Genomic DNA, 25,695 nt, shown 5'->3' on the forward strand with positions numbered 1-25,695 from the left:
AGTAACATGCATCATAATATCACTTCAAGTTACCTCCCAACTATGTTTAGGAGGTCGCAGAATCTATCAACTAGAAAAATGGCCAAACAACAATTTCAACATCAATGGGCACAAAGTTAAGCAGAAATAATAAACTTTGACTATCCTAGCTGCTCTTGCTCATACCAATATGTATTTATTGAACAAATGAGTGCAACATCAGTAGTTTGTGAATTCTGCAAAATTTCTTTATTACTATTATAAAAATATGTATTTCCAGTGTGCATTAAAAGTGTTAGAAAAAGTTATTAGGAAAGCAAAGTTTTATTCATACATTCACTTCGACCGCACCTGTCTGTTCCTCATTTTGCCTGTGCCGAGTAACCTGCATCAGGAGGCTCAGAGCAGACATGAGGAATTTGCACAAGCAGCAGAGGAGCAATCCTGAATCGTTATAATCAGGACAACACGCAATGGAATTAATGTGAATAAGTACATAACTTAAATGATGAATAGTGATCTTAAATGTATTGACATTGAAGGTTTGTTGATATTAGTACCAGTTAAAGTTTACCTAGGATATGGGTGCCTTCCACTTTCTTTCAGTTATTCTTTGCAATTAAATTGTTTAATTATTCAAGCAGCAATCATTAATCAGTTTCCATTATTTGTCTGCCCACCTTTTACACCAGTATTCACTATTATTACTGTAGCTAACAGATTAAGGGGTGAGCTAGAAACTATCAAGGAGAACATAATTTTCACGAACTTTTTGTGTTAGAAACTAACAATACCAAGTGATTGGACATGTTTTATAACACAAAACCAACACTATGGATAACAAACTTACAACTCCGGCCATTTGGGTTCACTCTCAAACGGTAAATGCTTCTGGCTCAATTCACTTGATTATAAGTAACAGCAGCAGAAGCAGCAGCTTCTTCTCACTTTCATCTAGGCATTTCCTTCCTTTTCTTTCTTTCTTTCTTTCTTTTTTCTTTCCCCCCCTCCAAAGTGTACTCATCTGAGTTTGCTTGTTACTCATTATTGTTTCATATCTGCTCTTCTTTAGAAAAGACATGTTTTTATAAAGTGTGTGTTAACCATTCCTTAGCAGGGAATGAGACAAGGTTGCACACTACCTGCATATTTACTCAATATGTTCACTGTCAAGGCCATATGCAAATTTAAGCAAAAGATCAGCATTATCAAATAACAGACAAGTCATCCACCATAAAGGTTTGCAGATGACACAGCATTAACTGTGGATTTGGAGATGGAACTTGTAATGGATCTGGGAGATGTTATTTTTTTACCGTATTTGTCGATACCGAATTGTAAATGTTTTCTTATATTTTTTGTCAGAATTTATTATAATTTGTCTTATTATATGTTAATTTACTTCTGCTTTTGAGAGTGAAAGCATATTGATTACTATTAGTAAATGTATCGAAGAATAGCAAAGAGACTGATTACAAGTGGAAGCTTGTGTGTTGTGTAAAATATCTGCGACGTTGGAGTCGTCTTTGACTATAGTCAGTCGGCTGTTAACTCTTGGTGTGTGTTGATGGAAGAAGAATGTGAAGGTCGCCGTCATAAATAATTTTCAATTATGTTACTATTTTTTTGTATTAACTATAAAAAAGAAACTACATTTGAAGAAATGGTATTTGAAACACCAAAATGAGGCAAACACGTTGAACCACGTCTTTTCTGCAGCCGACAAAGATGCATTGTGGAATCATACTTAGACAACTGAAGCCAAGACTAATATCGCCTTGCAAACGTCTAACGGAAAAGGTACTGTCAAGAAATATGGCAAATTTAAGTAAATAAAAAATAGTGACCATATTTTCAACTTTTGTCTTAGCCGGGATGCCATATTTCAACTGGGGACTGTAGCCGGGATATTGTGTTCACGAGATCTTCAACAGTGCTACGAGGAAGAAAATTTTTGTGTGTTAATACCAGTTTCTTCAGAATGTGTGTTACAGTATTTTTGTTCATCGGGAAGTAAAAGTTTTGGAGAAGAAATGTTTCGGCAAAAAATATAATTTTCGACAGAAGAAAATACTTCAAGAATTTTGTTCAACAATCACATGGATGGAAAACGTGATTTTGCAACAGTAGAAGAGTGTTCCAGATAAGTCATGAAACCCTCGTATTTTGTTAAAACAATATTTTTATCTTGTTTTGTATTGTTGTGTATAAATTTTTGTTCTTTACAATGACTTATGAGATTTTCGAGAGTATTGTGCCTAAAGTAGAAAGTAGTAATTTAATAGACTTGGAACATCAGGACAGGTCAAATGAAACAGAAAGAACCGATCAATTTGATTTAAAAAGTTTTCTTGTAAATTTCACTAAAGAAATTAAACAATCAGTTGATGACAATAAGACTTTCTGGGATGAAAAAATTGATAACATTTTGTTGCAAGTCCAAGCAGTCAATACCCAAGTGGGTGATCTTTCGAACAGAGTTGGCAGTGTTGAGGAAAAAATTGAATCTGTGGAAGCAAAAGTAAATGAAATTGATGCTAAATTGAGTGGTGAAATTAATACTGTAAAAAATGAGTTACTGGTAGATAGGGAAAGAAATTTAATTGATTTTAATGAGATAAAAGGGGAAATTAAAAATTTGGATGAGAACACAAAAGCTTTAGTAAAAAATGTAGAACAAAAAACTGACAATCGTTTGGTTACTTTAGAAAAAAAAGTTGAGTGCAATGATTTAGAAAACAAAAAATCTGTCAGAGAACTTAGCAAAAAACTTGAAAGTTTTGACATTGAATTTCAAAGCAAAAATCACAATGTCAACACATGCAATCTTGTATCTAATATTCCAGTGAAGCACTTTTCGGTAGATGGACCCTTACATCCTGTTGATTTTATACAGTATTGTAAGGATTGTTTTTTACCTCACTCACCAGATGATATGAAAATTAAATTTGTGAAAAAATTCTTGGAAGGGGAAGCAGTAAATTGGTAAAAAGCCAGGCTTTAGTGACATTTTTAATTGAACGCAAGTTGTTCACACATGGATGTTTTGTAATTCAGGAATTTAATGAGGATTTTCTTTTGGGTATGAATTGGATAGTAAAAGTAAATACAGCATTTGATTGGGTTGGAAGAAAACTTTTGATAGAAACTAGTGAAAGGGAATACATTCAGACAAATTTTGTGAACACACTAGGTGATCAGAGTAATGGAAATTTTGACAGTATCAATTAACTAAAAGAAAATAGATTGGAGAATATTGAAACTCATAGATTTGATACTGATGAAGTTGAATTTGGGAATTTAGTAAATTTGAAAATTTCAGAAACACAAAATTTATCTGGGGAGCAAAAACAACAGTTAGAAAATCTGCTGTGGGAATACAGTGATGTTTTCAGTGACATACCTAGTAGGGTAAAGGGTTATCAGTGTGAGCTTCAGGTAAAACCTCATGAACCATTTTTCATAAAACCATACAGTATTGCAATATCAAAAAGACCTGCTGTTGAGAAAGAGCTGAAAAAGATGGAAGGATGTAATATAATAGAAAGGAGTATCAGTGCATATAATAATCCTCTAGTAGTGGTTTCGAAAAAAGATAGTGGAGTAAAAGTATATAAACAGAAATCATAATTTCAAAATTTAAATAACCTATTATCATCTAAAACAAAGTCCTCCACTGGAATATGTTTGTTAGAACAAAACTACCTGTACAACCAAGTATGTATATTTGTATGTATAAATTAATAATTTGAAGTCACATGTTAATTGAAACTGATGAAAAAACACTGTTGTAACAAAGAATGAGAGAAAGATTTATTTTTACTTTTTTACAAAAGAAAGGTCTCCATAGTGAGCATTTCTGAATTTTTCTAATTTTTGGAAGCTAAGTCTTCCCTGTGGGTGAAGGCATGCATGTGAGGACATGCATGCAAAGGTATAAGTTTCAAAACCAATTGTAGATAAAGCCTCATGATATATGAGCAATTTATTGTTGTTTATACTGATGTTGTAGGGAGCAAAAGTACTCTTCACAAGAATGTGACTTGTAGTAATACTGTAGTAGAGAGGCAAGTGTACATAAATAATTGCAAAAAAATTTTTAGATAATACTGATGTATCTTTAGCTGTACTAAATGAAGAAAATCATAAGCAAAAAAAAAAAAAAAAAATACAAAAAAAAAACCATGAGTAAAAAAAAAAATTTTTTTAATCAAAGTATATATATATATATATACATATACATATATATATATATATATATATATATATATATATATATATATATATATATATATATATATATATATATATAAGGCAAATATATAAAAAAAACTACACTATATATGTCCAGTATCATTTTTACTGTACAATATGTAAGCATAATGAAATTATCAGTAATATAAAAAAAAATTTAAATCTTATTCTAGGAAATGAGTTTTACCTTTCTATTATTTTCAGTCTGTTTGCTGTATGTTAGAATATTTCTCATGTATGTTTTATACCATATATATTTGTCATGTCAAATAATTTCTTTACTTGAATTTTTTGTGTATGGGATTGATGGGGAAGTACCATTGCAACAACAGCCAGTAACAAGTCCACAGATTCAAAGAGTCCAAATTTGGAAGAGGTTATTAGACTGCATCATTAATGTACTAATTGTGTAATACAGATCCATCACTGAGTGTGGTCGGGATTTTGTTGCATATGTCCATAACAACAAAAGCCCTGGGGAGCAGTTGTAATGGATCTGGGAGATGTTATTTTTTTACCGTATTTGTCGATACCGAATTGTAAATGTTTTCTTATATTTTTTGTCAGAATTTATTATAATTTGTCTTATTATATGTTAATTTACTTCTGCTTTTGAGAGTGAAAGCATATTGATTACTATTAGTAAATGTATCGAAGAATAGCAAAGAGACTGATTACAAGTGGAAGCTTGTGTGTTGTGTAAAATATCTTTGACGTTGGAGTCGTCTTTGACTATAGTCAGTCGGCTGTTAACTCTTGGTGTGTGTTGACGGAAGAAGGATGTGAAGGTCGCCGTCATAAATAATTTTCAATTATGTTACTATTTTTTTGTATTAACTATAAAAAAGAAACTACATTTGAAGAAATGGTATTTGAAACACCAAAATGAGGCAAACACGTTGAACCACGTCTTTTCTGCAGCCGACAAAGATGCATTGTGGAATCATACTTAGACAACTGAAGCCAAGACTAATATCGCCTTGCAAACGTCTAACGGAAAAGGTACTGTCAAGAAATATGGCAAATTTAAGTAAATAAAAAATAGTGACCATATTTTCAACTTGTGTCTTAGCCGGGATGCCACATTTCAAACTAAAACAAAATTCTGTGACTTTTTTTATCAGCACTAAAGAAAGTATAACTGGAAGTCAACACTTCAAAAACCAAAGTAATAACTGTCAAAAAGTCCAAGAGAAACAAATAAATATCCAAATAAATGCTGAAAACATACAATAAAGCAGTCAGTTGTGCTACTTAGGAAGCATTGTCAGTCAAGACAATTGTTGCACCATGTAAATCAAAAGGCGAAATGCCCTCAGTAAACAGCTTTCAGCAACAAGAAACGGCTTCATCCCGGTAGGCAGATAAATATTAAGACTGTGAAAGAATTTATAAAATCATTTGTCTAAAGTGTTTTGAAATATTGCGGTGCCACATGGTTTCTAATGAAAGAGTGTATTTAGTGCCTGAATACAGTGGAAATGCGGAACTGGAGAAGGATGATGAAAATAAGCTAGAGAGAGAAAGTGAGATGAGAAGTCCTCAAGGAAACAGATACAACAGTGATACGGATCAGTACCATAGAAAAGAGGAAAACAAAATTCACTGATATGTCACAATGCGTTCTTGGCCACCAAAGGTTTTAGGTAAGAAAGGAAAAGGAAGACAGAGGATGAATCATGTAGATTCTGTGATGGATGAACTTAAACTCAAACTGTGTGCTGAACTGAAACACTCAACAGAAAAGTAACATATATGATTTCAGTGGCAAGGCATAGCCGTTAAAAGATGATGATGATGTCTTATGATCCCACCTACAGTGTACAATTTCTTTGGAAGTTTTATTTCTAATCTTTCATAAATTCCTTGCCCCATTTGATTTTTAGTACTGAACATTAGCTCCAAGTGCCTTACCAATTTTTGTTTCCATATGGTTCCCGTATGGTGTTCTCTCCCCTCACCGAGGTTTGGAGTTACCTTTCCAATCAGCACCCTGTACTTTTTTAGGCTGAGGCAACAGGAGGCAACCAGCTCACCTTGCTCCATTATATGCAGGTCACAACTAACAATGTTATTGCATTTTCCTCTGGATAAAATATCCTAGAGGTAAAATAGTTGCCTGTTTGGATCTCTGAATGAGGACTGCACATTAGGTACCACCGGCAGAAAAGACAAACCTTATTAGAATGAGCCCACGAAATATTAGAGTGCTAAGTTAGTAAAGGAAATTATAAAATCTTAAAGTATAAATCAAAAGGATAAAGCCTGATATTTTATGAACCAGTGACACAAAATACACTCCTGGAAATTGAAATAAGAACACCGTGAATTCATTGTCCCAGGAAGGGGAAACTTTATTGACACATTCCTGGGGTCAGATACATCACATGATCACACTGACAGAACCACAGGCACATAGACACAGGCAACAGAGCATGCACAATGTCGGCACTAGTACAGTGTATATCCACCTTTCGCAGCAATGCAGGCTGCTATTCTCCCATGGAGACGATCGTAGAGATGCTGGATGTAGTCCTGTGGAACGGCTTGCCATGCCATTTCCACCTGGCGCCTCAGTTGGACCAGCGTTCGTGCTGGACATGCAGACCGCGTGAGACGATGCATCATCCAGTCCCAAACATGCTCAATGGGGGACAGATCCGGAGATCTTGCTGGCCAGGGTAGTTGACTTACACCTTCTAGAGCACGTTGGGTGGCACGGGATACATGCGGATGTGCATTGTCCTGTTGGAACAGCAAGTTCCCTTGCCGGTCTAGGAATGGTAGAACGATGGGTTCAATGACGGTTTGGATGTACCGTGCACTATTCAGTGTCCCCTCGACGATCACCAGTGGTGTACGGCCAGTGTAGGAGATCGCTCCCCACACCATGATGCCGGGTGTTGGCCCTTTGTGCCTCGGTCGTATGCAGTCCTGATTGTGGCGCTCACCTGCACGGCGCCAAACACGCATACGACCATCATTGGCACCAAGGCAGAAGCGACTCTCATCGCTGAAGACGACACGTCTCCATTCGTCCCTCCATTCACGCCTGTCGCGACACCACTGGAGGCGGGCTGCACGATGTTGGGGCGTGAGCGGAAGACGGCATAACGGTGTGCGGGACCGTAGCCCAGCTTCATGGAGATGGTTGCGAATGGTCCTCGCCGATACCCCAGGAGCAACAGTGTCCCTAATTTGCTGGGAAGTGGCGGTGCGGTCCCCTACGGCACTGCGTAGGATCCTACGGTCTTGGCGTGCATCCGTGCGTCGCTGCGGTCCGGTCCCAGGTCGACGGGCACGTGCACCTTCCGCCGACCACTGGCGACAACATCGATGTACTGTGGAGACCTCACGCTCCACGTGTTGAGCAATTCGGCGGTACGTCCACCCGGCCTCCCGCATGCCCACTATACGCCCTCGCTCAAAGTCCGTCAACTGCACATACGGTTCACGTCCACGCTGTCGTGGCATGCTACCAGTGTTAAAGACTGCGATGGAGCTCCGTATGCCATGGCAAACTGGCTGACACTGACGGCGGCGGTGCACAAATGCTGCGCAGCTAGCGCCATTCGACGGCCAACACCGCGGTTCCTGGTGTGTCCGCTGTGCCGTGCGTGTGATCATTGCTTGTACAGCCCTCTCGCAGTGTCCAGAGCAAGTATGGTGGGTCTGACACACCGGTGTCAATGTGTTCTTTTTTCCATTTCCAGGAGTGTAGGTACAAAAAGGAAGTTCTGGGAGTGGAGATCAGTGGATTGTTCCTACTGGGTCACATAATGATACAGTTTGAATAACTCAGTTGATAGAGTGTTTTCCCACAAAAGGCAAAGGTTCTGGGTTTGTTCACAAAGCAGCACACTTTTTAATATGCCAGTAAGTTTCAAATCAACACACATTCAACAGTAGAATTAAAATCCTTCTACCAACCCCCAAGCCATTTCTCCACAATATGCTCTCTTCCAGTAGTTCAAATTCTGCAAGGTATACAGGAGAACATCTGTGAACTTTGGGAAATCGAAGAGAGAAAGTAGTGGAAGTCAAACTGTGAGGGGGAATGGGGGACAGTTGTGAATTTTCCCTGGATAGCTCAGTTGGTAAACCATTTTCCCAAGAAAGGCAAAGCTTCCAGGTTTGAATCCTGATACAGCACACATTTTTAATCTATCAGTAAGTTTCAGCTCAACTCACACTCCACAGCAGAGTAAACATTCATTCTGGAAAGGAGTAGCAACAAGAAGGAGTAGGTTAAAGGATTATCTGCAGAAAAATGACAGAGCACTGATGGTAAAATTGAATGAGTATCCAACAGACATTGTAAATATACAAGCATATTTGAATACTAAAGATTTGGATGATAGTGAAACTGAAGAATCCTATTACTGCATTAATGAGCTCACAAAATATTTCAGTGGTGATGAAAATTTAGTCACAACAGAAGCTAAGATTGCAGCCATTATTGAAAGAAGGAAACAGAAAACAAACAGAAAACTTGCCCTCTATGAGTAAAATAAGAGAATAGTAAGATTAAATGAATTAAGTGCTGCACAAATGTCCATCATTCTCAATACACATTTCAAGAACACACTGTGTAAGAAATCATCATGACTTATGAAATTTAATAATGGAAGATATGAAATAGACTACATTTTGTTAAAACACTAGTTTCAGGAAAACAGTCAGTGAATGCAAGACTTATCCAGTTATGATTCTGATAGTAACCATAACCTAGTAGCAGTGAAATGCCAGATAGAATTCAAAAGTTAAGAAGTATGTAGTTGAAACGTCTGAAACTAGACAAGTTAAATGGACCAAAATCTCAAGACTGCCATGGAAAACCATATGAAAACAAAATGAACTATGAGTCATGAAGGAGTGGGGAACTAATGAAATTACCTTAAAACAGGTGCAACAAAAGCAGTAGAAGGACTAGGATTGAAAAACGTACAACATAAATAGCTATGAATAAGAGATCAGTTAGTGAGATTAATAAAGAAATGAGGAAGATGTAAAAATGTTGGAATTAAACAGCAACACTCAGGATGTAGAAATGATTAAAAAAAAGGATGCATACGCTGCACACAGATCAACAAATAATCATCTTGATACAATTTTGTAGGAACACACACACACCCTATGTCCCTACATGGTGCTGGCTGGAAGCCCCACCAAACACATCCGCCATACCAATCTAGTCCACCTGCCAAAATGCAGCACTGTCATTGTGCATCCAACCAGTGCCATGTACAGGCACAGGAATGTGTGTGTTTCTGTGTTTTCTGTGTCTGTTGGTTTTCTAGCCCAAAAAAGGATTACTCTGAAAGCTAGCAAGTATTCTCCTTTTCTTTTGTGCACCTGTCAATGACTCAATGCTTCTGCCTTTTTTATGAATGGTCTCTTTTACTCCTAAAGTATTTACAAAGAACCACCTCGGGTAGCACAGACCAAAGAGCACAGTGATTAGACATGAGAAAGGGAACCTCCTACCTGGTACCAGTTTCCCTGAAATCCAGTACTGAAAAATTTTTCCTCCAACATATCCTTACATTCTGCCACCTACTCGTACTCAGTCTCATTAATGTATTCCCCAGTTTTCTTTGTAGCACTTGTTTAGTATATAATTATGTACATTTATAGTGTTTTTGCAGTATTTCGTTATTTAGTTACTCAGCTCTACTTTTGTAATATTTTATGTGTTTTATCTTCATGTTTCCCAGTCTCTATATTGTACTTTTGTTATCTCTGGATTGGAGTTGGCAGAGAACATCTCATTGTACAGTGTACATTTTTGACTGCTTTCTCTCTCTGATGCCTCCTCCTTCTTCATCCTTGTCTTCCTTTGATACAACAAAGGAAAGTCCCTCCCAACCTGGTGTCTGAGGGACCAACTTATCCCTCTTTCCTCTCTCTGGAAGGAAAAAAACTGTTTAAAATCATTTTTTACTTTTATTTGTGTTTACCAATAGTAATTATAATTTATCTTCTGGAAGGTAAGTACTGTCTCCTCGAGGAATTTTTTTCTTTTTATACAAATAAGATATTTTATTTCCATTTTAATGAACATGAAAACTTTTCCCCACTGTTCCCTCCTTCCTTGAAACACCTTATAAGATGATGACTTCTGTTGTTACAAAACAAGTTTAAAACACTTGCATCACTGGGAGGGCAATTTTCAGGGAAAATATTCAAACAAAATCTATATGGAGAAGCAGATACACACATCAAAAAAGTTTTGCATCACCCATGTTCCCAGAACACCTGAAGATAGACATCGACTGTGGATATTACATCACAGACACAGTCCCTTTGACTGTTCAGAGACGTCACTAAACCCGCCCAAAGATGTAAACAGCCGTGCATGAGCAGCGCCTATTAGATGGAGGGGGTCTGACAGCCAATCAGTTCCAGTTATTTCACCAGGAAGGGGGTATACAGCTCATGTTGTCTGTAGTTCAACCAAGCCTAGACAGTCAATGCCACAGTTTGATTGTGTCTGCGTTGTTACTTCATGCCAGGAAGGGCTCTCAACAAGGGAAGTGTCCAGGTGTCTCAGAGTGAACCAAAGCGATGTTGTTCGGACATGGAGGAGATACAGAGAGACAGAAACTGTTGATGACATGCTTCACTCAGGCTGCCCAAGGGCTACTACTGCAGTGGATGATCACTACCTATGGATTATGGCTTGGAGGAACCCTGACAGCAATGCCACCATGTTGAATAATGCTTTTTGTGCAGCCACAAGAAGTCACGTTATGACTCAAAATGTGCACAATAGTCTGCATGATGCGCAACTTCACTGCTGGCGTCCATGGTGAGGGCCATCTCTGCAACCATGACACCATGCAGCATGCTACAGATGGGCCCAACAACATGCCGAATGGACCAATCAGGATTGGCATCACGTTCTCTTCACTGATGAGTTTCGCATATGCCTTCAAGCAGAGAATCGTCGGAGACATGTTTGGAGGCAACCCAGTCAGGATGAATGCCTTAGACACACTGTCCAGTGAGTGCAGCAAGGTGGAGGTTCCCTGCTCTTTTGGGGTGGCATTATGTTGGGCCAATGTACACCACTGATGGTCATGGAAGGTGCTGTAATCATTGTAGCATATGCGAAAGCCATCCTCCGACCTATAGTGCAACCATATCAGCAGCATATGGGCAAGGCATTCATTTTCATGGACAACAATTCATGCCCCCATCACGCACATCTTTTGAATGACTTTCTTCAGGATAATGACATAGCTCGACTAGAGTGGCCAGCATGTTCTCCAGACATGAACCCTATTGAACATGCCTGCGATGAATTGAAAAGGGCTGTTTGTTGATGACGTGACCCACCAACCACTCTAAAGGATCTATGCTGAACTGCCACTGAGGAGTGGGACAATCTGGACTAACATCGCCTTGATGAACTTGTGGATAGTATGCCACGATGAATACAGGAATGCATCAATGGAAGAAGACATGCTACTGGGTATTAGAGGTACCGGTGTGTATAGCAATCTGGACCACAACCTCTGAAGGTCTTGCTACATGGTGGTAGAACATGCAATGTGTGGTTTACATGAGCAATAAAAAGCGTGGAAATGATGTTTATGTTGATCTCAATTCCAATTTTCTGTACAGGTTCTGGAACTCTCAGAATCAAGGTGATGCAAAACTTTTTTTGGTGTGTGTATTTATAAAACAACATACAAGCTATTTTCCCTTCATAGGAAGAGCCAACTACCAAAGACTTTCAAATCAAACACAATGGAAAACATAGATGCATGTATCAAACAAGGCATCAAAAATCCACACTAGTTTCATATAATACACACAATATAAATGATTCATTCACATTCATCTGTGGCGTCGATCCACGGATCGATAGGCCAGAACATCATATGTGTGTTATGTCTTCGAGTTGATCTTTGTTTTGTATACTTCCGGGACCTCAGTTCCCCCCTAGTCTTCGACCTGTACGATTGTTGTGTAATAAAAGTATTGATGATTATAAGAGAGAACCATGGTCATTACCTTACCATCTTGATATCTCCTTCAGTGGTGACTCCAAAGTTCGAATAATCCGTTGAACCGAGTACAAAGTGACTACCGTGCCGGCTTCCACGTTCTTTGTTGACCTTTGTCCACTACACAATGGCCTTCTACAACACGCCGCCACCACCCAGCTTTCACCAGCAACAGCAACTAAATTCAAGCACGCCAGCTGTAGTTGGTGCCCGACGTGAATTTCCGCAGTCCTATAGCCTCGAGAACCCAGGAACATCGTCAGGTGCAGTGGTTTTGAACATGACGTCAGCGATCTCCGACTCTGGCTTTGTTAGCCCCGAACTGCTTCAGTTTTCGCCGCACAGCAGACAAGAAACCACTACACACTGATACCGAACTTTAACGCAAGTACTGTAAATAGTGGGGAGCATAGTTTTCATATTGTGCGACAACAGGGCGCCTTTTTGAATGTGCAAGCTCCACGTGTGTATCACTCCACACTGGTTGCACACTATGTGAATGACATTCGCCAGCCTGTTACTCCGAGTGTTCATCAGTGCAGTAATTTGAGCACGTCAGGTTCCACCAAGCTCATCAGTGACTCTGTGATGGACAATTTCACTGCAGATGTAGAGGACCAATTGCATAATAACCTGTCGAGCAACTGCCGTGACCACTTTGATCTTCCGCCGCAACAACCAGTCAGGCTTCGCTCCATGCCGGCCTTCCTGCTAACGGATTTCGCTTCCCCTCCAGCTACTATGAACACAGCTGGCACGTCTGCTTCCTCTCTACCACCCTCACAATGCAGAGTTAACTTTGACTTGCCTACTCCTGCGTCCGCGAGCGGCTGCCCACATTCTTCGACCACGAGTTCATCGAATATACCGAAACTTCCGGCATTCAAACCTGCCCACCCGGAATTCTGGTTCAACCTGGTTGAGCAAACTTTCAGTGTCTGTGCACTTGATGACAACGCCTGTTTCACATGCCTCATGAACCACCTCCATGACCAGGAAGACTTAATTTATGACCTGGTTAAGTCACCTCCTCTGAACGAGAAGTACACTACAGCTAAACAAGCAATACTGGAACGTGTCTCCAAGACAAGAAGAGAAAACATTCGACGAAACATTCGACGGCTTGTCTATGAAGAACGCCTCGGCGACAGATCTCTGTCCCAGCTTTGGCAATGCCTTCGACTTCTCATCGGTGAATGCGACATGCCAGACGCCACGCTCACCAAGATTTGGACGGAAAAGCTGCCTCTGTCTGTCCAAATGGCCATCTCCGCCTACGAAGATAGACCAAATAGTGAAGCTTGCGCGCTGCCGACCGAGCTTAATCTGCTCTACTACGTGAACGCTGTGCACAGCAGTCCGACAGCTATGCCAGTTTCCAACCACAACCGGGGCCCCAATGTGGACGCCCCACTAAACCTAAGTCTGTCAAGCTTGCCACACTACCGGCATCTTCACATCCACACAACAACAGCACATCTGACTCGGGGGAAGATTCTGGGCTGCTGCCGTCTGACCACTTGCAGGAGCAGACATCCACCCATAAATACTGTTTCTTCCATGCAAAATTCGGGGAACAAGCACGCAATTGTAAACTGCTGTGCTCCTACCCAAACTTCATCCGCAGGTAGGCAGCGGCGCCACCTCCTGCGACGTAAACAACAGGTGCAGTCCCACGCTTCATTCTGTGTCCAACACTACTGCTTTGAATGGACAAGTCTATGTCCGCGACTTGAACTCTGGCACAAACTTTCTCATCAACACGGGCGCAGATGTTTCCCTACTTCCATCTTGCCTTGCTACCGAAAAGATCCAACTACACAAAACTGTCCTATGTGCTGTAAACTCATCTAGTTTGTCGTGCTTAGGTTCTACTTCATATGCAGTGTCCCTCTCACCTGAGTGCAACCTGAAGTGATCCTTCCTGGTGGCTGACATCGACAATCCCATTTTGGGCATCGACTTTCTACGACACCACAAACTGTGGCCTGACCTTGTCAAGAATACAGTGTTCTACCACCCTATGCAGGAACACAGCCCGTGTGCTTCATCAAGTGTCAATAGTACTGCTAAACAGGTCCACCTGGCTAGGAAGTGTAATAACCCCTCCTCCGAGCTCTTGTCATGGACCAATAAGTGGCTCACAGAGTGTGTCGAGTCTACATGCCTGCGCTTGGAACAACTTGAGCTACACTGTCACCTCAATGACTTAAGTAACAAGTTATCTTCGGCACGGCAACAGCTTGCAGCAGACGATGCCTCGGCAACACACAAGGTTAGTCGGTGCCACTACAGTGTTCTCGCGCCCGAGTGCATTTGTGACCGTGTGCCACATAAACTTACAGTGTCCGCGCTCCTGCCAGCTCTAACTCTGTTAATTTGAGCGCACATTCATCCCCCTCCTCACTTGGGCAGCTAACTTCCCAGGCACAGGCTATTGTTTTTGATTTACTGCCATCAGCTGTTCATTCGCGCCCGCTGCTGCCACCAAGCTCGACAGCGGCACCTTCGATTACTAATAAACAGTGTACCAACTTTGTTTCGTGTAGCTCACTTGTTTGTCACTCCCAGCCACCCAACAGTTGGCACTTATGCAAACTTTCGCCGTCCACACCGCAACCCAGCCTAGTGGCTGCGCACACTATACCACAGACAGTCAGCTCGTGTGCCGCGTCGCGCTTTTCCGTGGTTACAGACGGCACTGCCCACAAACTTCACTTGCAAGACGGACCGCCTATCTCTTGCCAACCACGCCGTCTCAAGCCAGAACTCATGAAAGTGGCTTGCAAACAAATAGACAATCTCTTAACAGCCAGTGTCATCAAACCATCTGTCAGATGTTAGGCCTCGCCTATCCACTTCATCACAAAAAATGACGGCACCTGGCATATGGTTGGCGCCTATACTAAGTTGAACTCTCATACTATCATAGACAAGTACCCGGTTCCTAACATTGTGGATTTTAACCACGCTCTTGCGGGCGCCAAATATTTCTCGGTAGTGGACTGTAGGAGGGCCTATAATCAAATTCCGATGGCACCAGAGGATACTGAAAAGACAGCTGTTACAACACCTTTCGGCCTTTTCCAGTATCAGTTCATGCCCTTTGGCCTCCACAACGCTGCACAAACTTGGCAGAGATTCCGAAACAAGGTGTTGTTTCATCTGGATTTTTGTTTCGTTTACTTGGACGACATTCTTATTTTCAGTCCTACTTTGCAAAAGAACAAGGAACATTTGCAGATTGTTAAAGACACTCTTACCACTGACGGTGTTGAACGAATAATAAGAAGCTCCAGTTGCACCACACTTCAGTAAGATTCTTAGGCTACATCGTGTCAGCTAAGGGCCTCACTCCTCCCGAGGATAAAATCAAACCTGTTTTTGATTTGCCACGCCCTCACTTGTTTAAGGAGCTGCGTAGGTTCATAGGAACAGTTAACTATTATAGGAAGCACTTGCCTGCAGCAGCCGAGGTTCAGGCTCCCCTAACAGACAACCTTGCTGGCAAAAATACGACTGGTATTCGCCCGGTCCCCTGGACCCCTGCCATGGAACAAGCTTTTGACAAACATAAGCATCTACTAGCAAACGCAGTGACTGTTGCCCACTTGCATCCGGACGCTACATTTTTTATTACCGCGGATGCCAGTCATACCGCAGTAGGTGCTGTCCTCAGCCAAACCGTCGGAGATACTACCTCTCCTTTGCAGTTCTTTTCTAAGAAGCACAATGGTGCTCAAAAATAGTACTCAGCCTTTGACAGGGAGCTCTTGGCAGTTTACGAGGCTGTGAAACACTTTCTCATCGAGGTTCAGGGTAGGGACTTCTACATGTTAAACGACCATAAACCTTTGGTTGCTGCTGTAAAGAACCCCTCGACTGACCCTCCACCTAGACGCTTCTGTCATTTGGACTTTATATTGCTATTTACCTCTGACATATGATACATCAAGGGTGCAGATAATGTGGTCACAGATTTTTTTGTCTAATGTTGGTGCTCTCACAACTCTGATAGACCTCTCTAACTTGCCTCAGCTGCAGTCTGCCGACATGGACACTATGGACCTTATTTCCGATCACAGCCTGTCACTCAAACCTGTGCGATCCACCTTTCCCGGTGTCATAGGCAAGGTTTGGTGTGACGAATCAACTGGTACGCTGGGTCCCTTCATACCCAAACCTCTACAGAGACAAGTGTTCGACAAATTACACAACCTAGCTCATCCAGGTTTGAGAGCCTCTATCAGACTTATTTCAGAGCACTTCATCTGGCGTGACATGCATCGCGACTGCCAAGCCTGGGCCCATGCCTGCATTCCATGCCAACAAAATAAAGTTTCGTGGCACACATCACCCCCACTATGCAGCTTTACCGCTCCTCCCAGTCACTTCCAGCATGTTCACATCGAATTGGTGGGCCCCCTCACGCCTCCGCGGGTTACAGACACGTGCTATCTATTATAGACAGAACCTCTCATTGGGTGGAAGCTTCCCCGCTACCCAATATTACATCCAAATCAGTGGCACAATCCTTCATAGACACTTGGATTTCATGCTTTGGCTGCCCTGTTTACTTGACGACCAACCAAGGCCGAGAATTTGAGTCTGCCTTGTTTTCTGAACTATGTAGGCTGTGCAGCATCGAGAAAATTCATTCAACGGCGTACCACCCCCAAAGCAATGGCCTCATGGAACATTGGCATAGGACGCTTAAGACGGCCCTACATTGCCATAGCCTCCTTTGGACGGAAGCCCTGCCATTCGTCTTACTCGGTTTGCAGACCACTTTCAAGGAAGACCTTAAAGGCTAAGTGGCCGAGTTCATCTACGGCCAGTCCCTTACACTGCCAGGTGAACTTGTTGCTCCTACTCCAGTCAGCAAACCGTCCGAACTGCCGTCCTTGGTAGAACGGGTGAGGTTACACTGGAACAAGCTTCAACCCCCGCCCCCTTCCAGCCACACTCTGCCGCACACATACGTTCCCAAGGAGCTCGACTCTTGCGAATTTGTGTTCCTTCATGATGACACTGTAAAAGCCCCATTACAGCCCCCTTACACAAGCCCGTACAGAGTTGTCAAACGAACCAGTAACACAATGGACATCGTAATTAAGGGCTCAGTAACTACTGTCTCCCTCAACAGGGTTAAACCTGCTCACGTCGAATTTTCCCCTAACTCACCCACCATTGAAGAGACTACACTCTCTGGCCACCCTCGGCCTTCTTCATCTGCTCATAATTCAAGTAAACTCACACCTACACCAGCCCCATCAACGAGCCCACACTCATTCCAGGGTTTCCCGCCTCCAGGCTCCCATAGGAGAGGCCCCAGCTCCCAGGGCTCTAATATAACAGTTCCATCTTCATGCAACAGCACACCATGCTGCTCTTCTAACCGGTGTAGCCCGCAGGTTCCTGCCATACCAACTCAGACCTCACCGCCTGACAATCACCCATCTACTTGCAGCACACCGCCCTCACCGTGCTACGGTTTCCCCACCCCACCGGCTCAGCATACCTCTCCATTAGTACGCGCCACTTATGAGCTCTCTACCCACATTCATCCTAATGACATTTGTGGTTTATCTGTCATCGTTAGTGGTGATACTGCATTAGTGTTGCTTGCGTGTGACGATTCGTGTGACTCGTTAGGTGGTGTGTCACAACGTGTAGTGAATCGTTTCAAAATCTCTCGAAGTGCTATGTGTGACAACTTACATGCTTATGTTAGGCCAAGTGGAAAGGTGACAACACCCTTCCACACCAGCACTCCCACACCGGCCGACGACTACGATTGCCGACGTCACTTCAAGACTTCAGCATCAGCGTTCCATGATTTGCTCCACACTCTCCTCCAACACGGCCTGTGCTGTTAGATGTGGAGGAACTCACTGTAACCCACTTAAACTCTCACCAACCCTCCCACTCCCCCTACCTTTTGGTGCATACTCCATACTGCAGGGGGGAGTTTGTGCCACAGATCCACAGATCGATAGGCCAGAACACCATATGCGTATTATGTCTTCAAGTTGATCTTTGTTTCGTATACTTCCGGGACCTCAGTTCCCACCTAGTCTTCGACCTGTATGTTTGTCGTGTAATAAAAGTATTGATGATTAGAAGAGAGAACCGTGGTCATTACCTTACCACCTTGATATCTCCTTCACATCAAATATTTGCTTAAGTTCTTCCATCATTTAAACAAATCCCACTGACTAAATTTGCTGGAAGATTTAAAGATAAAGGAATAGCTTAAATAAGAAGCAGTGTATGCTATTATAAATTGGATAGTGAATCAATGAATGTTTTCAATACATTTAATATGGTAACTGCGCAAGCCAGCAATATTTTAAATGTTTTGAGTAATAAACTTTTTTACAGGTGCAATTCACAATCATATTATTATAGCAAAACTGTGTGTATATACATGTTACCTTAGTGAACTCACAAGTTTCTGCAATATGAGTTTGTATAACAGTGGTGTCAATGAGCGAGTTCTAGCACATGTGTTGTAAATATATATTGTCAATGTTATTACTTCAACTTACTTATTACTGAACAATGTGGGCCTACTTAGCTGTTTCTTCACTTTTCAGGGAAATAAACATTTTGTTAAAAATGCAGAACCTTGCATCACTGAAACTTAATATGAAAATCTAAAGCCTCAGCCCATGGAAACGACAAAAAGTCACTGAAGCATGCTGTAGTTAGTACCACAAGTTAGCAAATACAAAGCAGCTGTTAATATATATTGTTTATTCTCTATGAGAAGTGATCTTCAGCAATAATAGTATCATCAACATACACACCTCACTTCTTGGAAATTCTGCTGTTAACATTAATGGAGTTTGACCATACTTGTCTCTGCAGTCAACAGGGAGACATTTCTGATCTAGTAGATATTTCACCATTTCAGCATCCCCACGTTCAGCAGCATGATGAAGAACAGTTTTTCCTTGGAGGTCCTGAGAGTCAGTTGGAATACTTGACTGCTGCAGAAACTTAAAAGTTTCCAGGGAATGAGAGCGAGAATCAATGTGCAGTGCCGCCTCACCCATTAAATTTCTAGCCTGGAGATCAGCTCCAGGTACTGTAAAACCTATATGCAAAAAGTACTTATGAAATAGATACAGGTCACATGATACATTTATCTAAAAAATAACTATAGCACAAAGAAACTATAAGATTCTGGACGAAATTTTTGTTAAGTTGTCCAATAATATTTCTAATTGAATCAAACCTAAGGTGACTGTTTGAATCATAGCATAATATGTCAAGAGGGATAGTAGCAATCAACCAATAAACTGAAAATAGGAGGATACTATTAAAAAGATTTTCACATAATATTTTAAGTTAGTCTCTCTGTGCAATATATTTTACAATAATAGAAAATTACTAATGAACAGAATAAATTGGTTAATAGATTCACATAAATTATAAGACCATGGTAATTAATTCGAGGATTCAATCTGGAATGAGATATTATAAGATACTGCATATTCCAGAAAAATGGGTGGGCTTTTATTTACGTTTCTGTTACATGTTAGATTTTCTTTTTTAACTCAGGCTAACCTAGTATAATATTACAGAACAAACATTTGACCACTGTTAGAACAAATACAAATTGAGGTGGTGCAATAATTAACACTTTAGATGCGCATCAGGGAGGAGTAGGGTTCAAATCCCCACCCAGTAATGCAGATTTGTGTTTCCTCTAAAGTGATTAATAAGAACTGCATGACGATTACTCATTACATTACATTACATTAATATTTGTTCCATAGATCACGAATACGACATGTCATAATGATTTGGGATGTGTCAGTTTAACACACCATATGTTTTCTTTACATGATTTAATTATTATCATTGTCATTATTACTACTTATTATTATTATCATTTTTCAGTTTTTACTTCATATCTAAAAAGTCATCTATTGAGTAGAAGAAGTTGACATTCAATTTGTTTTTAAATGCTGGTTGGCTATCTGTCAGACTTCTAATGCTATTTGCTAAATGTACAAAGATTTTTGTGCCAGCATAATTCACCCCATTCTGAATAGTGAGATCATCCTTTCTTCTAGTGTTGTAGCTATGCACTTTGCTATTATTTTTGAACTGGGGTGGTTTTTAATAACAAATTTCGCAAGTGAATATATGTATTCCAAAGGTATTGTGAATATCCCTAGTGCCTTAAATAAATGTCTGCAAGGTGATCTTGGGTGGGCTGCAACTATTATTCTGACTACACACTTTTGTGCAATGAATACTTTTTCTCTTAATGATGAATTACTCCAAAACGTGATGCCATATGAAAGCAGTGAATGAAAACAGGCATAGTAGGCTAATTTACTGATATGTTTATCATCAAAATTCGCAATAACCCTAGTAGAATAAGTAGCTGAACCAAACCGTTTTAGGAGATCATCAATGTGTTTCTTCCAATTCAATTTCTCATCAGTGCACACACCCAGAAATTTTGAATATTCTGCCTTAGCAACAGACTTCTTCTCAGGCTCTTTATTTATCAATGGTGTCATGTCATTGGCTGCACAGAACTTTATATACTGTGTTTTCCCAAAATTTAGTGAGAGTCCATTTGCAGAGAACCATTTAATAATTTTCTGAAACACATTATTTACAATTTCCTCAGCTAATTCTTGATTTTTTTTGTTTTTGTTTTTGTGTGTGTGATTACAATACTCATATCATCAGCAAAATACCTAGCTTTGCAACTTCATGAATATAAAGTGTAAAGTAATTGATACATATTAAGAGCAAGTGAAGTGGCACAGTAATTAGCACATTGGACTTGAACTTGGGAGGACAGCGGTTCAAACCAATGTCCGGCCATCCTGATATAGGTTTTCCATGATTTCCCTAAATTGCTTTAGGCAAATGCATTCTTCCTTTTAAGTAAGAATTAACCACATGTGCACTGTTCCACTCATACCACAATACTTATGTTTATCTAGAAGAATTTCAAGAATCACACAGTCAGAAGCCTTTGAGAGATCACAAAATATCCCAATGGGTTATGTTCAGTTACTCAGAGCATTTAATATTTGATAAGAGAAAGCTTACATAGCATTTTCCAGTGAAAAGCCTTAGTTTCTCAAGAATTTTGGATAAAGCTGTCGGACCTATCCCCTTTTCTATGCAGTGATTTAACAATAGCATGTTCAGTCTATCTGGAAAAGTGCCCTTTTTCAGTGAGCTACTACATATATGGCTGAGAGTCCTACTTATCTGTTGGGAACAAGCTTTTAGTACTCTGTTAGGAATTCCATGTGACCCCTGAGTGAATTTATTATTTTCCTAATTTCAGTAGGAGAAGTGGTTTGAATTTCAACTTTTATCAAACGTAGGTATTACCTCTTCCATACACAGCCTTGCATTTTCTAGTGAATAGCTGGATCCTGGTTTCACTACAGCACTTAATAAAGGATTATTAAAACTATTTTCTATTGCTGCTTTTTGTTAACAAAGTTTTCACTGAGTTTGACAGAAATACAGTCATTGTGTGCTCTCGGTGGCCCTGTTTCCCTTATAACAACATTCCAAATTGTTTTAATTTTGTTATCAGAGGTGCTCATCTCAGACATAATGCACATACTTCTGGACTTTTTAATAACTTTTCTTAAAACAGTGCAGTAGTTTTTTAGTGTTTGACTGTTTCTGGATCATTATTCTTTATAGCTATAAGATACATTTCCATTTTCTATTTATATTTGTATCCCTTTATTAAGCCATGGTTTTTTAGATGGTTTCTTATGATTATGTTTTTCTTAGAGAAACTGTTTCCAGGTGTACTCACAAAGGTATCACAAAATATGTTAAATTTTAAATTAGCATCAATTTCCCCATACACCTTGTAATGCCATTGTTAAGATACTAAATATTTTTTCTGATTAATTATGCTTTACATAAAGTATGTTTTCTTCGGTATGTAATCTTTGATATTCTGTAAAGATGTAGAAAGATATGCACTATGTTTTCTCTTCACCTTAAGAATACTTTGCATCATTTGGAGGCGGAAGACTTTGATTATATGTATTTTTCTGTTGATTTACTAATATGTGCAAATGAAAGGATTTTGTAAAAGATATGAATATACAACTATGTATATGCTGATTCACACTTAGGACTTTTGAACTGTATAAATGAAAACTTTGTGTGCTTCTCCTTTGAAACGAAAGTGAGTTAGTGGACGCAAAATGTGGTTGGTGCAAAGGAAAAGATGGAACAATGCAGTCGGAGACTAGCAACTGTACAGTCGGCAGCTAGTAATTGGAAGGTGCATTGTAAAGGTGCTGAGTGAGGCTTTCAGTGTTTGGAAATATTATGGAAAAGCCTCAGGTGGATGAATGGCTCTAGTACATTGCTCTGATGCTGGAAAATACCATAAAGACTGATGATCATCATCAAGAAGAAAATAACAGAGCATATCACTTCCAACGGAAAGCCCACCTGTTGTTATGTACTCGCCACCAACCTTGCGCAATCACTTCAGCAGAGAGGAGAAGTCAGACCTTTTGTAAAGTGTTGGATCAGCACATTTAGTATGTGCAAATATAAGATAACTCATGTTAAATTCGTGTACCTACCTTGAATTGTTTCCTATCATGATACCTGTTAGGATGCTCTCCTTTTGGACAATGATTTCCAGGTGCTCTGAGTATGAGAACTGATAATCAAAAACAAGTGTTTGGTTACTTGTGCTTGAAACTGAGTGCAAAAATTTGCCTTAAATTACTGCACATTTTGTTGAAGTTGAGGGGGGAAGTGAGTGTAGCTTTTATGAAAGCCTCCCTAGTAATTGAACTGCTTTGTTTTAAAGTTTTTGTGGTTTTAATGATTATTTGCTTAAATTCTGGCTATCAATGACTGTGCTGATGACAAACAGTTAACAAGTTATGCTGCAGTTAGTTAAAGTAAATGTTTTCAAAGATAGATTTGAAATTCAATATATGTTAAAAATATCTGCTGCATTAACTGTTGAAAAGGCATATAAGGTGAGTCAAATTTATGAAAGAGTGTTACCAGAGTTTACTGATTTTAATTTGCTTCAGAAAGTGTGTCCACTCAGCTTTATAATAACAGTCAAGATTAAGGGCCTCCCACATTGTGAGTTGTTCAAAACGCATAAAGTTACTTGATTAATGAATATAGCAAGTGCTTTTAAAGTTTATGTTGAGTTTTGTGCATATTGTGTGATTAAAAGTGTAATATCAGATTGGGAGCCCCCTACTTACTGGTAATCTGAAGGTAAATCTACTATGAGTGTCCTTGCTCACTAAAACAGTTACAACATTGCTTACTAAGGAATGTGTGAATCTTAATGCAAGTGAATTTTAATTAAATTTGTGCTGTGTAGAAAATATCTGATGAAATAAGACTAGGTGCATGGCCATTTCTGGTTTGGTAATGAATTGCAATAGCTGTGATGATGAAGTAATTCAGGTTTAGCAAAGTATTTACTGTTGATGAGTGTTAAGGTGTCATTTGTCTCTGTGACAACTTGAATATCTCACAATAACTGCTTTTATCCACTATAACATTTTTCTGCTTGTGATAGAGTTCATTACACTTTCGTAAGAAAGGAGTATAGGTGGTGTTTTTCCACCAAAACTATTTACTTTCTTTTCAAAGAAATGTTTCGCATTTCTATGCCTAATTAGGCTGATGACCATATTCCTTTTCATTTGAATAAATTTGATTAGTTAAAAACATTATCTAAATTGGATCTGATACTTCCTGTGTTTTTACGTAACTTTAATTTCAAGTCTGATAAGCAAAAATCCTTTAGGCATTTCACGGTTAAATTTGTAAAAATCCTCCCAGAGGGTAACATTATACTGTACTCAAATACCAAACTTGGATATTATCTACATGCTGCAATAGCAAATTGGTGCATTGCCAGAGTTATAACCTCATCCCAGTCTAACTGTTGCAAGCTTTCTCTAAAATTTGCAGTTGTTAAATTATTAATTGAATGCACTATTTTGAAGAACTGCTTCACATTGCTGTATGGAACTATTTCATATACTGTAACTAGCTGTGCATCATGATCAGACAGACTAATCTTAACAGGAAAAGTTTTTGTTTGATTAAATTTATCTTTGTCGATAAAAATATTATTTATCAGTGTGTTGCTTTTCTGTACTGCCTGAGTTGGAAAACCAAATTGATGTCAAATTGAAAAAACCAAGTAATTCTTCAAGGTCAAGGTTTCCATCAGAATCTTTCAGAAAATCTCCATTTAAATCCCCACAAACAATAATTTGCTCCCCTCCCTCAGACAGATATCACAACAAAAAATGCAAGTTTTTCAAAAATAGCTGAAAATTTCCTAATGGGGGACCTATACACAGCTACAATTATAAAAGTACCATTATTTAGTTCAAGATCACATGCATATGCTTCTCTATGTTGCCCTACTCAATTTTGTTTAATTTCTAAATTTTTCACACTATGATAAATTTTAACATATATGGCAACTCCTTCTCTCTCCATAGTGTCTCTAGTTACATGTGTTGAAGGCCTATATCCACATACATTTACCTTTTCCACATCTGTGACTATATTTTTTTAGACAGGCATAGTACATCCATTCCATCCTTAGTTTCTAAATCTTCTAAGCAAATAAGAAGCTCATCTACTTTTTTTTAATCGCCTGATTTTCTAATGCAATGTACTAACATTATTTTTCACTGTGCTTTTATGAGAATCTTGTGATATTTTAACATCTCTACAACCTTCCTGTCTATGCTTCTAATTAAGCTTAATTTCATTCGATGTTGAATCATTGGAGACTGATCATAGCCTAAAAAAGAGGTACTCCAATGAGTTTCAGTGCCAGCCCCCCCCCCCCCCCCCCCCCCCCTCTTAAAGATTTTGCTATCATCCCAGCCAGTTTATTCTGAAATGATATATGGCTTATTCACTTCCACAATCTTGACCAATGCAAGATTGTGCTCTGTCACTAAATGTGAATTAATATGTGCCATATTCTAGAGATTTGTAATTTAAGTAAAGCTGCCATCAGTATTGCTGTAATAATTGCATTTTTCAAGCTTGGGTCCACAGCCACATTCAGTTTCAGGAAAATACCTTCTCTCAAAAAATTGCTGCAATAAATGGTAATGTTAACAAAATATGTACAAATGGATGGCCATTTCTGTTAAAGAATGAATTGTTGTTCATAGTTTCCAGTGTTGTCGAAATGGAATGAAGACTGATCCATATGCCAAGGCCATACCCGCCCATATTTTTGCCACCTTTGCACCATGTTACTTCACCATAACAACTATGTGAGCTCAGATGTTGAATAAAAAAAGAAGAAAATTCATTCATTCACAAATTATGTTCTGTAAATACCACTGTGATGTTAAGAATCTTCAGGGATGAGTAAGAAATCTAGTTATACATTAACAGACAGAAG

The 25,695-nt window shown here is 39.6% G+C and overlaps 1 protein-coding gene across 1 annotated transcript in view; it reads right to left on the reverse strand.

Annotated features, from left to right (window-relative positions):
• Positions 1-25,695, reverse strand: part of LOC124777829 (serine/threonine-protein phosphatase 6 regulatory ankyrin repeat subunit C-like) — a 384,246-nt gene that overhangs the window by 336,642 nt on the left and 21,909 nt on the right. Inside the window, exon 2 of the mRNA XM_047253358.1 lies at positions 19,061-19,350. Within this exon, the coding sequence (XP_047109314.1) occupies positions 19,061-19,309 (249 nt within the window). The 5' untranslated portion in view covers positions 19,310-19,350. The remainder of the gene's footprint in view (positions 1-19,060; positions 19,351-25,695) is intronic.

The sequence above is a fragment of the Schistocerca piceifrons genome, chromosome 1, assembly GCF_021461385.2.
Source record: "Schistocerca piceifrons isolate TAMUIC-IGC-003096 chromosome 1, iqSchPice1.1, whole genome shotgun sequence".
Taxonomy (NCBI): domain Eukaryota; kingdom Metazoa; phylum Arthropoda; class Insecta; order Orthoptera; family Acrididae; genus Schistocerca; species Schistocerca piceifrons.